This window comes from Amia ocellicauda, chromosome 2 (assembly GCF_036373705.1).
Source record: "Amia ocellicauda isolate fAmiCal2 chromosome 2, fAmiCal2.hap1, whole genome shotgun sequence".
NCBI lineage: Eukaryota > Metazoa > Chordata > Actinopteri > Amiiformes > Amiidae > Amia > Amia ocellicauda.
Window position 1 is genome coordinate 10,985,687 of NC_089851.1, and position 14,858 is coordinate 11,000,544.

The 14,858-nt window shown below is 36.3% G+C and overlaps 1 protein-coding gene across 2 annotated transcripts; it reads right to left on the bottom strand.

Annotated features, from left to right (window-relative positions):
* Positions 1 to 6,569: 6,569 nt before the first annotated feature.
* Positions 6,570 to 14,466, bottom strand: thnsl1 (threonine synthase like 1). Of its 2 annotated transcripts, none has more exons than XM_066718178.1 (2): positions 14,190 to 14,466; positions 6,570 to 13,886 (listed from the first exon to the last, which is right to left on the bottom strand). In XM_066718178.1, the coding sequence occupies exon 2, from the start codon at positions 13,851 to 13,853 to the stop codon at positions 11,616 to 11,618; it is 2,238 nt and encodes a 745-aa protein (XP_066574275.1). In that variant the 5' UTR covers positions 13,854 to 13,886; positions 14,190 to 14,466; the 3' UTR covers positions 6,570 to 11,615. The 2 variants fall into 2 exon arrangements, with proteins under 2 accessions (XP_066574275.1, XP_066574266.1); XM_066718169.1 differs by having other exon boundaries at positions 14,172 to 14,466.
* Positions 14,467 to 14,858: the final 392 nt, after the last annotated feature.

Sequence of the window (14,858 nt, forward strand, 5' to 3'; positions counted from 1 at the left end):
GTACAGTAGGAGTTACAACAAACAGCACAAAGTTTTGTTTGTTTCTCAAAATGGTTCCAAAATGCACATAATTACAAGAGTGAAAAACATGGATTGTGCAAGTAAAACTTCTGTTTCACAAGACAGTTGTCTTAACTAGAGGGTGAAATAGCAGCAAAAGTTTCAGTGTGAAATGTCTCAGCTTTTAATTGCAAAGATAGCACAGTTTAATTGATAAGCAAAGGGTTGACTGGAGATTAAGGAGCAATTCTTTGAAATTACTGGAAAGCTAAACCGAGTTTGATAGTTCCTGTTCCTCTGAAGTTTAGCTTTCATCTTTAGTGGCTGCAGATATTCATGGCTTATTAAAAAATGGCATTTAATAACGTACATATCCTGAGGAGTAAAATATGTAAACATTATTTTAAATAAATAAATAAATGCATGGTCCTACTTGCTTTTTAAAGTGATAGAATCTGTATCAGGGATCATATCTTCTATAAAAGGTGGACCACAGTGCTTGATTTCCTAAAGAATTGATTAAAAAACTGATTAAATACCTATTAACTTGTGTACTTAATAAAAGTTTGTTTTTTTATGAGATGGATTCCAATGACCCTGATTATTTGTAGCAAGGAACACTGGGGTTTATATACATTCACTGGCGATGAATTTCACTTTCGATGTAGCTGGGTATTATGTTTTTTATGGGAAATCAGCAGCTACAGGTCTGTATTAAACTCAGGGAAACAAGCTGCACCTGTAATTATCCCTGCTCAGCCAACCTTAGAGCATTAACTGCACAATAACAGCTGCTATGAAGCTTTCCTTAGACCACAGGTCCTTAGCCATTAGTGCAAAGGAACCTTATTAATCAGATTCTGCCTCTGCATATTTCATCTACAGCCCCAGTGAAGCACTGCAGGTCAGTGTGAAAGAATTGTGTCAGAGTAATATCCAATTTGGTTATGATGTGTGGATGTGTTGAAATTTGATGCAACATAAAAACAATCAAATTATATCTTGTATATTGAGCTCATTTTGTAGTACATTCAGTTCAAAATGTTTGTGGTCATGGGACATAATGGATGTTTTTCTTGTTCTTTTTTTGTGTGTGCTTATTTTGCATATGTCACTACCACTTTGAAGCGTGATCAGCACTGCGGCAGTTTGCACAACTGAAACGGGCATTCTTACACACAATGCTTTAATTATATCGGACAGCCAGAAGAATATTCCCTGGGCCTAAACATTAACATTTTTCCTGGAGTTGAGGTCAGAGTTGGGGCAGGGAGGTTCATTTAGGTACATCTATGAAGGAACAGCCAGTGTGACTTTAATTAACAGACAGAAATATGGAAATAAAAATAACTATTGCAGGAGAAAGTCTTGGGGAATAAAGCAATTATATTAATCCTGGGGGTAAACAATAATACTTATGAGAGTAGGTTAATGACATTCTGTTATCTGCAGCAGAAAGGATCGAAGGATGAGTTAGCTGCTGTGTCACAAGAATGATTGGGAGTAGCATTGAGTATTTCAAAGATAAGCCTGCATGCCAAGAATAAGCTGGCCTCACTAACAGAATAATTTAAATGTACAAAGGAAGCACTTCTTATGATTTTACAGTTTTTCCCAGTCGCTTATACACTGTGATCGAAAGCAGAGTGATCCGATGTTCAAGCTAAGATCCCAGAACCATGAACCATTTCTGCGGCACTAAGCACACATTCTACTTACTTCAACTCAATTTGCAAGTACAGTTCACTCATGTTGCAAAACACTAAACACAACTCTCAATGTGTTACCACAGTTGACATTGAGAAAACACCTGTGACATTTGCATGAATACATGAGTCACCAGACAAAACTCAAAGTGCTAATGCACTACAACACACTTCACCTGTGCAAACCCAATTAACCAAATTGTTCACTCAGTTCTCCTCGTTCTTTCAAGTATAAAAAAGGTCACACGAGGACTCATGATTGTACAGGAAAAATGAAACAACAAAGAGCAGAAAGGGGAAGAGGTAGGGGAGGACACAGAGGATGAGGAAGCCGACAGAATATTTCGAATGAAATAAGAGCCACACTGGTTGATAGTGTAATCAACCAGGGGATGAGTATGCGGGAAGCTGGGCAGTGAGTGCAACCCAGTTTGAGCCACTTTACTGTGGCTGGAATCATCAGGACATTCAGGACTACAAACCGGTGAGTGGGTATAAATTTACAATGCACAATATTTGCCTTTCATATATCAACAAGAGTACTGCATGTCTGCACATGACATGACGTGACAAGACCCCCTGCTGGTGGGAGAAACTGTCTCTTCACCCAACAAGAGGCTGAAATAGTCAACATGGTGTTGGCAAATAATGCGATTAGACTCAGAGAAATCCAAACGTGTATAAAAGTTTCAGAACATACACCGTGTTTCAATATCCACTATTGATCGTTTGCTGAGAAGGCGCAGGATGAGCATGAATATATATATCGTGTACCACTTGAGAGGAACCCCGATCGTGTGAAAGAGATGCGCTACTTGTATGTGCAAGTGAGTATGAATCTGTTTACAGTACTGTTGTGCACCCAGCAGAGACAAAGGTATAGGAAGTACACTAATGCACCATGTTCTAATCACTGTTCCTACATGGTTAGAGAAAACTTGAGCTTGATGCAAATGAAGACCACATTGAGTTCATCTATGTCAAATATGATGTATGTGTGCGTGATTCTGACCCGGTTATTTGATTTTGAAGGCTGTGCCGTTTTTAGACCTGAATTTCATTTTCCCTAACATGTATAAGGTTTTGTAGATATGACTATTTATAATGGACATTGTGTTAACAGTTTAGGGGTATTGGGGTATTATTCAGAGAATAGTGTGTATGTAAATGGCTCAAGACAATTGGGCAGTACCACACTTTAAGACTGGTAAGAAATGTCAAGTCATTAAGGCAGTGGAAGATACTATACATCAAGACATTGCTGTAGATGCTATAAATCAGGATTATATCAAGGACATTGGAGCAGTAAGAAAAGTATGAGCAGGTCATCAGTGGAGGTCAGGCCAGTCATTGTGAAACAAGATAAAGAGAAAATAAATTACATAGGAGCCATGAAGTTACAAAGGACAAAAAGTATTGTTGCATTGCTGTATTCATTTATTTAAATGCATTATGTATTGCAGTTATTCTCAAATTATCTCACAAGCACATGATGAGTAAATGTTTCATATAGTACACATGCACAAGTTAATAAAAAAGGCTGTTAAGGTGCCAGATCACACAGTCAGACTACAAGAAAACGACAGAGAAGGGAGTCAATGGTCAGGGTATGAGTCACCTTTCATCTGCACACTGAGTGAAAGAGAAATCAAATTGAGGAGGAAAGAAACCCAGAACAAATCAGCTTTTTTCAAGATGTTTGATCGGAAGAATCCAAATGTTGTTTTTTGCTTGTTTGATTCGATGTGAGAGAATGATTCTCTTTGGAAAAGTATAGAAAAAGGAAGTTTCTGAAGGCCAACAATTGAAAATGACAGCATTATAGTGTATGTGTGTGTGGGGGGGGGGTATCTCCAGGCTTTGGAGAACCCTAAACCAGCACATACATGTGGAAATATACAGTGGAATCTGAAGACTTCAATTAATAGTGTTGAAGTAAATCATTTGCCACCAGAACCTGATCTGAGCTGTCTGAACACCTTTCTTTTCACAGCTTTATTATGTAAGAACATTATTTTGGATTTTGTCAGTGTCAGAAGTGCCCTGCATAAATGGTAAATACTAATAACTATCTTTTGTGTGTGTGTAACATTTACATTAATTCATATAAAATATTAAATGTGTGTGTGTGTGTGTGTGTGTGTGTGTGTCTGTGTTTGTCTGTGTGCGTGTGTGTGTGTGTCTGTGTTTGTCTGTGTGCGTGTGTGTGTGTGTGTCTGTGTTTGTCTGTGTGCGTGTGTGTGTATGCGTGTGTGTGTGTGTGTGTGTGCATGTGTGTGTGTGTGTCTGTGTGTGTGTGCGTGTGTGTGTGTGTGTGTGTCTGTGTAAAAGTCACAGTCATTGTGTGACACAACACAGGACTGTTAAAGAAAATATAGACTTTAGTTCTTTTTCTTTGAAGAGTAAACTGTCTATAGCCTACATATATTCGTAATTAGGTGTGTCAGTATTCTGCTCAAGACTGTTCACATCCCTCTCTGAATATGGTGGCAGAGGCAGCTTGGAAACTAGTGCTGGCTCCCAAAGGATTGCCCTGTGCGGAGTAAACAGCTGGAAGGACCTTTCCCAAGACAAGATAAATGGAACAAATAAGAAGGAAGGCTTTTATTTTTCCATAACAATTGTCTACTCAGTATTAACAGCACTGCAAGAACTCAAAATGTAAGTTTCGCTGACATTTTAATTAGTTGCTGTTGGTATGCAATGTGAGTGTGGCACCCAACTGAGATTAATTTCACTACTGAGTTACCAAATTGTTAAATGTCACCTCTTACTTGTCCCGCTGTAATGATTAAATTAACGAAGCAGCAACTTGTGCTGATGCTGTTTATTGTATAACAAGTCAAAAGGAGGGATTCTTTACTAGGCTTCTGTGCGAATTTTAATGTCTGTTTAGACAGTCATAAATTACACACCCTATATCCAAATGTATCAAGACTAATCATTGTCCTTGAGAATTTGAATACAAAGTGCAAGAGTGAAATTACACTTCATGCTTGCCACATAAGATGGCCAAAAAGAATGTGTTTCATCACAGAAAGAAGTACAGTGTGATATTCAAACAATGACACAGGCAAAATGTGCAATAACGTTTTAAGAGAGAAAGACATTGTGGAAGCCTCACAGATTTTATCAGACGTTCTTAGTGATCAGTCTTTCATATGCAGAAGGTGCTCTGCCAGCATTAGAATATTACCATAGCAGCAGTTATATTAAAATTAGCTGAATGTGATGGGGGGGGGAACTATCACAGTGCCTAAAATTATTATACGAACACATGAGTGCATATAAACCAGTCATTTAAAAGACTGCCATAGTTCTCCTTTAACTCAATTCAATCAACTGAGATCTTTCATTTTGTAGGCTGAATCAGTGTTAAACAATCTCTGAAAAAATAGAATTAATGAATAAGTATACTTAAATGATTCTATTTTAAATTTAATTACATTGTTTTAAGTAAAGTTTAAATACATTAGACCAAAATTGTATATTGCAAAGTGTAACATTTCAATGGCATTAAGGTCAGGCAACTAGGGAGACAAGAAAATCAGTTTCAACACATATTGTTCTTATGTATTTCTTCCAAAGTGAGATTTACCCCAGTTGTGTCTTCTGAGGCATTGTTGTGTTGAATAATAAAACTGTCACTGACGAGTCATTATCTGAAGGTACTGCGTGATTCCAGGCAATACATTTAGAGTCACCCTACTATTACTATCCAATTTGTTTTTTACATACTTTGTTGCATTTTTTAAGAAGCAGAACTTTACAGTGTAGTCTTGGCATTTCAATATTTCAAATTTCAAATAATTTAAGGTTTAGTTTTCTCTATGGTTGCAATATTATGCTAGGGTGGTTCATTAATACCATCCGATGAAAGATCTCAGGATAATTCACCTCAAAATGCTAGGATTTCCAACCGTTTCAGGCACAGCAGCATTAGTCTTTTTTATAAATGGAAAATGTTTGGGGGGGAAAAACTCATTTTTCTCTCTCATTTAGCATGCTTTATGTCCATCTAATGCAGTTAAATGTTTTGAAAATAATGTGACTCACTAGTGAAACCTAATATAGAACACTCTCTTTAATTTTGATTAAATAAAGATCATAGCTACCCAAATAACAGCTGAAATAAAACCAATTAATACCTGGTGTTCTCTAGCTCACAATTTAACTTATCTCAGGATTTCGTGATTTCCAACTTGATATCTTCAGATCATAAGATAATGGTATGTAATACTAGCATCCAAGGATACATTATTTTGTGATCATGAGATACTAATAATATAAAGATTGCCTTGCACACATATCATGATCTTGATATCCATGCCTCATACACACCTGACCGCTTCACTGTTCATTACTGCCTATAAGAGCAGTTAATATATATGGCTAACTTTTCCATCAGACAATGACATTACAGCATGATCTAATTAAGTGTGGTATGTGCCTCAACTTTTTGCTCTATGCAAAAAGTCAAGTGTAAATCACATCTATGAGATGGCAGGTTGCAACATCCAGTTATTTAGACACTAAGAATATCACCTTCTTTGCATCAGGTGTCATTCCTGATAACTTTAAACAGATATTACAGCATGTTTAAGCCTAAAATGCATCATAATGAGGTGTGAAAAGTACACCTCTGAAACAGATGTAAGTGTGAAATGTTGCTTTAAAAACTTATTAAAAAGAGCACTTTAAAAGTGGGAATTCAGCTTTTGACGAAACACATGCTGACACATTGTAATGGGTGATACTTAATTGATTTGGGCACATTAATTGGATGGGATGAAAATGTTCAACCTAATAAACAAAATTAATAACTAAAACACAGGTAAACAGCATGTCATGTATCACACTTTATTTGTAGCATCAACATTGTGCAATGCCTTGCTGAAAGAAGACAGACCCATAATGCAAACCTCATCTGTGACTTCAGCCGATTGCTCCAGTGATCTAATCGGCTGCTGATCATAAATGTGCATAAATGTTACAGAAGTGGAGTCACCTTTTCAAAAATATCTGCCGGAAAATGTCACATAGACTTGCAGGTAGCCAGACATTCAGTCATCCTTTATATCTGCAAGATGTAAATATATTTCTTAATCTTTGAGTTTGCACTGTTTTGAATTATATTGCTGAATGTTTCACATTAAGCACAGATATGACTACTGGGGTTCTCACATTATCATTATGTCATACTGACAATGTACTGTAAATCATATTCAAAAACAAAAACAAGTGATTATGAATATTCATAACTACATTTTAAATATCAAGCTATTTGACTGATGTGTTGCAAAGATTTTCTTCCCTGTGAGTCATCAGGGGGTTTATTAACATCCTGAATTAATAAAAAACAATTCAAATTAAAAATGTAATTAAAATATTGCATATATATTTCCAAATAGAACTTTAATAACTTTTATAATAGTTAGAGGAATTGTGAATGTGGCCATTAATTAAGTATTGCTCAATATTTTGAAGGGAATTTACAGAAGGTATTCTTTTACGTTGCTCTTAAGTGCTTAAAATTCAACAAGGCTTTACAATTAGTCCACTAACTTGAAGAAGGAACTTCAAGTACATCAACAAGTGAATTATGTTGTTAACAGTTTTACATACTTGACATTTATTATAAGTTAGCACCAAAATATGTATTTTTTAAATATTAATTTAAAACTTTGCAAACTAAAACAATTAGGAAAGGATCCATTTTACCAAATGGAGAAAAAAAAATCCTCAGTGTTGTTTCTCCTCATTGTTAATTATGTTGGATCAGAACAATTTAACCATGATATTTAGCCTTGATAATTATTGCATTAATTATTTTTTTCCTAAGATGGTTTTACTGAACCTGTGCATTCCTCTGATGAACTGATCAAAAGTGATTTAGAATAAAGTACATTTCAGGTTACAAAAAACAGACTGATAATCATTTGATTAATATATTGCATTCAGAAACAATTAAATGTTACAACTATAAAGTCCTCCTACAGTGGATCAGTTTGCAGAGTTATAGAATTAAAAAGGAACAATGAAGTCTACTAATGTAATGCAATGAATGTGAGTTTCATTTTATATCTTTAGACCAATAGACCAATACTCCAGCTAAATATTTTTTTATAGCACTTGCCTGTTTTGGTTGACTTATGAGCAACTCTACCCAGGGCTCTGTGAAAACATGGATCACACAGAAGACAGATTTACTCCAGAGTATCATGTTTGGAACCAAAAGTTACATTTTAAATCAAATGAAGATAATTTTGTAGTTTAAGCACTTAAATCAGTCAGATATGTACAGCAAAGTGCAGTGGCTCCAAATTAACACAAAATATAAATTATTTAACAACCAACCAAAATGTTTTGTGGCACCAGATTGGTCAGTGGATGGTTTCAGCTGAAAGTAAAGACCTTTAAGCTCTGCTATATATGGCTGGAGGCGTTTGTCACAGTGAGACGTAAACTGAGACACCAGCCGATTCTACAGAAAATTGTAAGATTTCATATATCATTGAGGGCAATTAAAAATCATGCAGACTTTGTTTTAGAATCTATTGCACCAGTATTAAAACATAATGGAATGCTTTTTGGAGTTCAGTTTCACAATACAGGGTGATTTGTTTCTGAAATTGAATACATTTTTAGGACCTAAATTGAAGAACATTATGCAATGCAGCAAAAAGGAATTCATATATTTATATGTTTGACCTCAGTAAATAATGGCTATATAATGGGTAGGTCATAACTGACATACACCACTAATTATTCAATTAACTGTCATAGCAGCAGTGACAAACTGTCACAGAATGCAATTCCAAGCCAGTATGACTCTGTGACCATCAAGATAATTGCTTTCATAATGAGCAAGACTAAAGAGAATAATATCAAGTTCACAAATGATAGTTATGAAATTCAGTGAAAAGTGTTATAACAGAAGCAGGAAATATCAGGTATTCATACAACAAGAACAATATACATATTTTTAAAGAAAGAAAAAAAATATATATATATATACACAGAAATCAAGGTAGGACACAACACACACCAATTATTAGTGTTTGAATGTATATAATTGTTGTGTGTTTTATTAAAGATGGTTATACCAGGTACACAAGGAATTGTATGTTGATGCCATATTTCTATATTTTCTTTCCATTTAAAATAAAAATGTGACAGTTCTTACACTGCATAATCCTTGTTTTGCAGAGTTTATAGAGAAGGGAGAATATTTGTGTCAACTGAATATAAAAAAGATTGAAGATTCTTGTGAATATTTGTGTTTCTTGCACAGTGATGATTGCCAAGACAACTGCACATATTAATGTGGCATCTGATTTTATAGTCACTGTTGCATAAAACAAAACAGTGCCAGAGGAAAAGTAATAGAAAACATGTCATTTTATTAAACATGGCACTGCCATTAAATGGGTAACATAGGGGGTGCAGACACATAGATTTATGGGGGTTTAATGTCTGCCTCTTATACTGCCATGTATACTGCAGAAACTAACTTTAAACAAAATATACTAAATATAACTGAGGAATGTTTTCCCCACCAAAAAACAAAAAACAGCAAATGTGTCAGAAAGGCTTTTTGTTTTTGTGCAATTACTGTTTTAAAGCATTAATGTGACACTCACACACTGCATGTTTCTCTTTTCTCCCTAGACATATTTTGCAATTACTGGAGCAACAACCTCACCAAGATCAATTAATTAGCTGGGTTTTAATGTCACTAGAAAAGATCAGCCCATTGCTTTAATAGCTACTTTGCCTTCCTCTGAACCACAGCCAAGAAGAAAAGAGTCCACTCTGAATACAATTTAAGTCATTCTTGGTCAACCGTTTCAGGCACAGCAGCATTAGTCTTTTTCATAAATGGAAAATGTTTGGGGGGAAAAAACTCATTTTTCTCTCTCATTTAGCATGCTTTATGTCCATCTAATGCAGTTAAATGTTTTGAAAATAATGTGACTCACTAGTGAAACCTAATATAGAACACTCTCTTTAATTTTGATTAAATAAAGATCATAGCTACCCAAATAACAGCTGAAATAAAACCAATTAATACCTGGTCTCAAAGGTGTGTCATACACAGGCAATATAAAGGACCTGGATCTCTTAAACAGAAGGTATTTTAAGCATATTGGGCAAAGACATTTAATATCCTGAAAGTTACAGATCAAACCAACCCACCTTAACTTCTTATACCTCATCAATGAAACATGGGGTCAGGATGCAAAGAGAACCACAGTGGAACTCAAGTGAGCATGGATTCAGAACTCTAAATAAAAGGCACAACTTTACACACAATATATGGGCGTCTGACACAAGTGCCCAAGACATCATATTAAAGTGGATTCCCTGGGATATGTATATATCAGGAAATGGCTGGATGAGAGTTACTCGTAGCACCGTGGCAGGGTTTTCATTCTTGTGCTGTATTAACAAACCCTTTTAAGAGAACAGTGATCATTTTTGGAAATAATAATCAGTCAACAAACATCTTACAAGAATATGACACTATTAAGGCTAGACTATGCAAGAACAATTAGTGGAAAAACTGCATAATGTGATGTTTGGGCAGTTTCCTTGTATTTATTTCTGCTTTCAGTCTTTGGTATTTTACTAATCTTTGATATTTATTTTATATGCCCAACATACATTTAAATTTATTAGTTTATCATTTTGTTTAAACTGAGAAATAATGCAATGACAGTAATATATTTACAATGTTACAATATTCTGTTTTCTATAGTTCTAACACATGACAAGTATGATTTTCTGAAGCAGTCTATTATTATTCTATACAAAATATGTAACAATTAAGATAGCCTGTATATGTTCATACTTTATTGATCAATCATATCATATGAAAATGAAGTATTATATACAAATGTGATTCTGTAAGGCAATATGCTTAGTTGTTTTTCCATTATATTTTCATGTCACTTAAGAGTTAAAAATAAGGGATGAAAAAATAAAAGACACCATATGGAAAGTTATATATAATCATATTTAATACAATAAAATATGTTATCTATAAAGAGGGAGTAAAACCCAGTTGAAACAATTACAACATAAATTGATGGTTATGAGCCACAGATTTTTTTTAATGTTCTGGCCTCTCTGAAAGCCATCTATACTTCTTCTTCTACAGTGCAAATCAGAAGTAATTTATCAGGCTTTTATACAATAAAACTAAGCATGCCACCTAGTGGCAAATTACTATTACTTGAGCTATTAATAAACAAGCATTTTTCACTGCATCGTTTCAGGTTGTATTTTAACAAAAAAAAAAAATAGCTCATTTCATATCTATTTTAAGATGTTTTACAGGTTACAGGACAGAAGGATTTTCCTTCTCCTTGCAATAAACAGAATAACAGTGCCATTACTTTCATTTGAAGATTGTCTGACCCCTAACATCACATTAGGCAAGTCGTAGGAATTGATTGTTTTATACAAATGAAGTAAATAGAGGCATGCACTTTGGCATGGAAATCATCCTTTTGGTGGAATTGCCCATTTATAAACTACCACTTTAGAACTGTAAAACTGTATGCAAAATGAATAATAAAAAGAGCACAACAGCTGATTTAGATGGGACAATTGGCAAAATATTCTATTAACAATATATTAATCAGCCCTTTTATGATTAAGGCTTTGTTTTTCATATTGCAGGCCAAAACTTATTTAATTTGCACAATAAAGATTATAAATATAGATTGCACCAATCAATTATGCAGTTTGTTTCTTGTTTTTGTGATACTTCAACTGATTTGGAAATTAACCAAAAAATATGAACATTTAACAGGGTTAAGACTTGTCGACATTGTATGTTATGTGAAAGGAAAACCCCTCATGTTGCAACTCTGAAAATAATATAACCAAATGTGATTGTTTTCAGTAAGCTTTCAAGAATGAATCTTGAATAACATTTTCAACTTCGTCGGACAAGGAATCGAAGTTTGCCACACACACCTTGTGTTTCTGTTTCTCGCTTCCTCTCAGTGACTTCAGTAAGGCTGCATGCATAGGAGGTTGGGACCCTAGTGAACTGAGAAGGCTGAGCTGGTCAAGTGGAGATCCGGTGGCGTCTTGAAATTTTAAAGCTTGCAGAACAGTTGGAGCAAATTTGGCATGATGAGCAGTGGAGGAAATGACCACGGGACATGTCCTGTCCTGCAGGCGGTCAGCTACAACCTTGGCAACAGCTGTGTGTGTGTCCAGAATGTATCCGGTCGCTGAGTGAACATGACGGATGGCACTCAGACACTCCTCTTCAGAGCACCAGCCTGCCAAGCAGTCCGTACGAATTCTTTCTAGTAAAGCATTTGGTATCTTAAAATACTGCTCCCTATCCAACTGGGAGAATAACTCCTTAACTAGCTGCCAGTCACCATCTGAAATGTGAAAGATATATCTTTCAAGGTTAGAGGATTTCAGAATGTCTATCGCTGGAGAATTTGAAAGTGAAAGTTGCCTGTTCCTAAGGTCATACTCCCCTGTCCGAATGAAATCTGTCAGGACATTGTTTTGGTTGGAGGCGCAGATAAATTTTCTGATAGGAATTCCCATTCGTTTTGCATACACGGCGGACAACATGTTACCAAAGTTTCCGGTTGGGATGCAAACATCTATGGGGTCTCCGAATGCAATGACCCCCTGCCTGACGAGATCTAGGTAGGCCGAGGAATGATAAACCACTTGTGGAAGCAGGCGGGCCCAATTAATGGAGTTGGCAGTACTTAAGACCGTACCATACTCCACTGCCAGGTACCCTGTCAGCTTGGAATTGCAAAACATCTGCTTGATCACATTCTGACAATAGTCAAAGTCCGATTTGATTCCAATAGCTTTCACATTTCCCTCCTTAAAGCTTGTCATTTGCAATTTTTGAATTGGACTTACACCCTCTTCGGGGAAAAATGCCAAAACAGCAATTCTCTGCCTCTCTACCTCGTTAAGGTTATTGAAGCCATTCAGCACTGCACTACCTGTATCACCAGATGTTGCCACCAGGACCAAATAATTGCATGTTTGTGGAAGGCAGTAGGCAAAAAGTTGAGGCATCAACTGCAGAGCCAAATCTTTAAAGGACGCTGTGGGGCCATGAAAAAGTTCCTGAACATATTGGTTACGTTTAAGGTGTCTAACCGGTGCAATTCTGGGACAAGCAAAATTATCTGCATAGGCCTTGTTTAACATTTGGTTCAGTTCTGAAGCAGGTATATCAGCAGGATGTATACAATTTTCAAGCAGGACTTGTGATCTTTCAGGAAATGACATGTCTACCATTCTCAGCCATTCACCAGGTGTCAGCTTCAACAGACCGCTTCGAGGCACGTAAAGTCCACCATCCGGAGCTAAACCCTCGATAACAACATCACTGAAAAATTTTGGGTCAGTATCAGATCCATCCTTATCCAATAAATTGCTTCTGGTTGAAACAAAAGTCTCAGATTCAGAATCCTGATATCTCTGCAGTGCTTTGAGTACTTTTTCAACCATTTCATCAACAGTTTCTCCAGCACCACAAAGCACCCTTGTGTCGTACCACTTTTCATAAAACTGTTGTCTGTACCGTAGTATTTCCCTCATAGAGACACCTGGGCCTTGTCCAACTATTCTAGTCACTTTCATTTTGGACAGTCTCTGTATGATATCTTCTGTGTTCACATCCAGGTACACTACAATCCCACCCTGCTTCACACGCTGCATGCCAGCAGTATGCATTGGATTTGACCCAGTCAATGAAACAACACTTTCGTTTGCAGAAAAATGTAAAAGCACTTTGCCTTCCTCTTCTATGAATTTTTCACCACCGATTTCAGACAGTTTATCTGCCACAGTCATGTTCCAAGTCTTCTCAAGTATGTCATCATCGATATCAATGAATGGGAGTCCTAATTTGCAGCTGATGATCTTCCCCACTGTTGTCTTTCCTGCACCAGGAGGGCCCATGATGATGATGTTGTCCTTCGCTCTCGCAGCCGAGCCCTGCAATGCCCGCCATGCTGCTCTGGAAGCCGAGACAGGAACCGCTGGAGCGCACCACTGTTTCCAAGCTAGCGAGCCTCCTTTACCGAGGCTTCCCTTTGCTCCAAGGTTTCTCACCACATGACAACACAAGTGCAACATCCTGAAATGGTCACGTTCAAAGAAGGAATCAATCTGAAAGACAACCAGAATTAAAACTATGATTTCTCTTCTCTCTCTCTATCTTAGAATAATGAATACCTACAAACACTATCTAAATCAATTGTTTTAAAGAGTTTATAAGTCATGTGAACTTTGGTGTTGACTACTTTGAAGATACTTGACAGATGATATAAATACAAGTGTGACAATGTACAACAAGGCAATTTAGTATTATCCCTCCCCACGTTTAGGAAATAGAGCAGCGTTGCTATATCACTGTAAAGTGTGCATTGATACTGATGATAAAAGAAAACCTACCACATGTATATCTCGTACCTTGAGCACAGGTAAAGATTTGACGTCAGGCTGCCGTGTACAGCATGTCCAAAAGAGGATGTAAACTTGCTGTTTGTGTGACTGCTGTCTGACTCAATAGTATTTCTTTTCTTCACGCATTGCTCTGACAATCGTGTTGAATTGGACACAAATCTCCTGTTTGACGACCTATTTTGTCAGTCTCTGTCCCTCTCCGCTGGCCGGCCCCTCCTCACCCGTCGGGGCTCGTCTCTGCGTCGGTGTTTTTCTGCTGCGGAGAGTGAGCGCAAGCATGGCTTTGGTACGGAAGCCCAGGCAGGACAAACAGGTCGGCGTTGCAGTCACGTCTGGAAAGAGAGAAAGAACGAAAAAATAAAAACACAAAGCACAAAGCGTTTGCAAGATGACGATGTAAAACTTATTTTAATATTAGTTACGTTATGAAAATATGTAAAGAAACAAATGTAATCTCATACATTTCAGATATTATAATTATCCTGGTTTGTGCAATGCTAGGGTTTTATTCTTTATCAATCTTCAATGCATTTTTTTGCAAAAATATATGGTACAGGTTGAGTTTAGCCTAATATAAATAATAAAGTAGTAATCTATATTATTAATTATTATTATTATTATTATTATTATTATTATTATTATTGAAATGTTGCGCTATGTCGCACTTGTTACTAA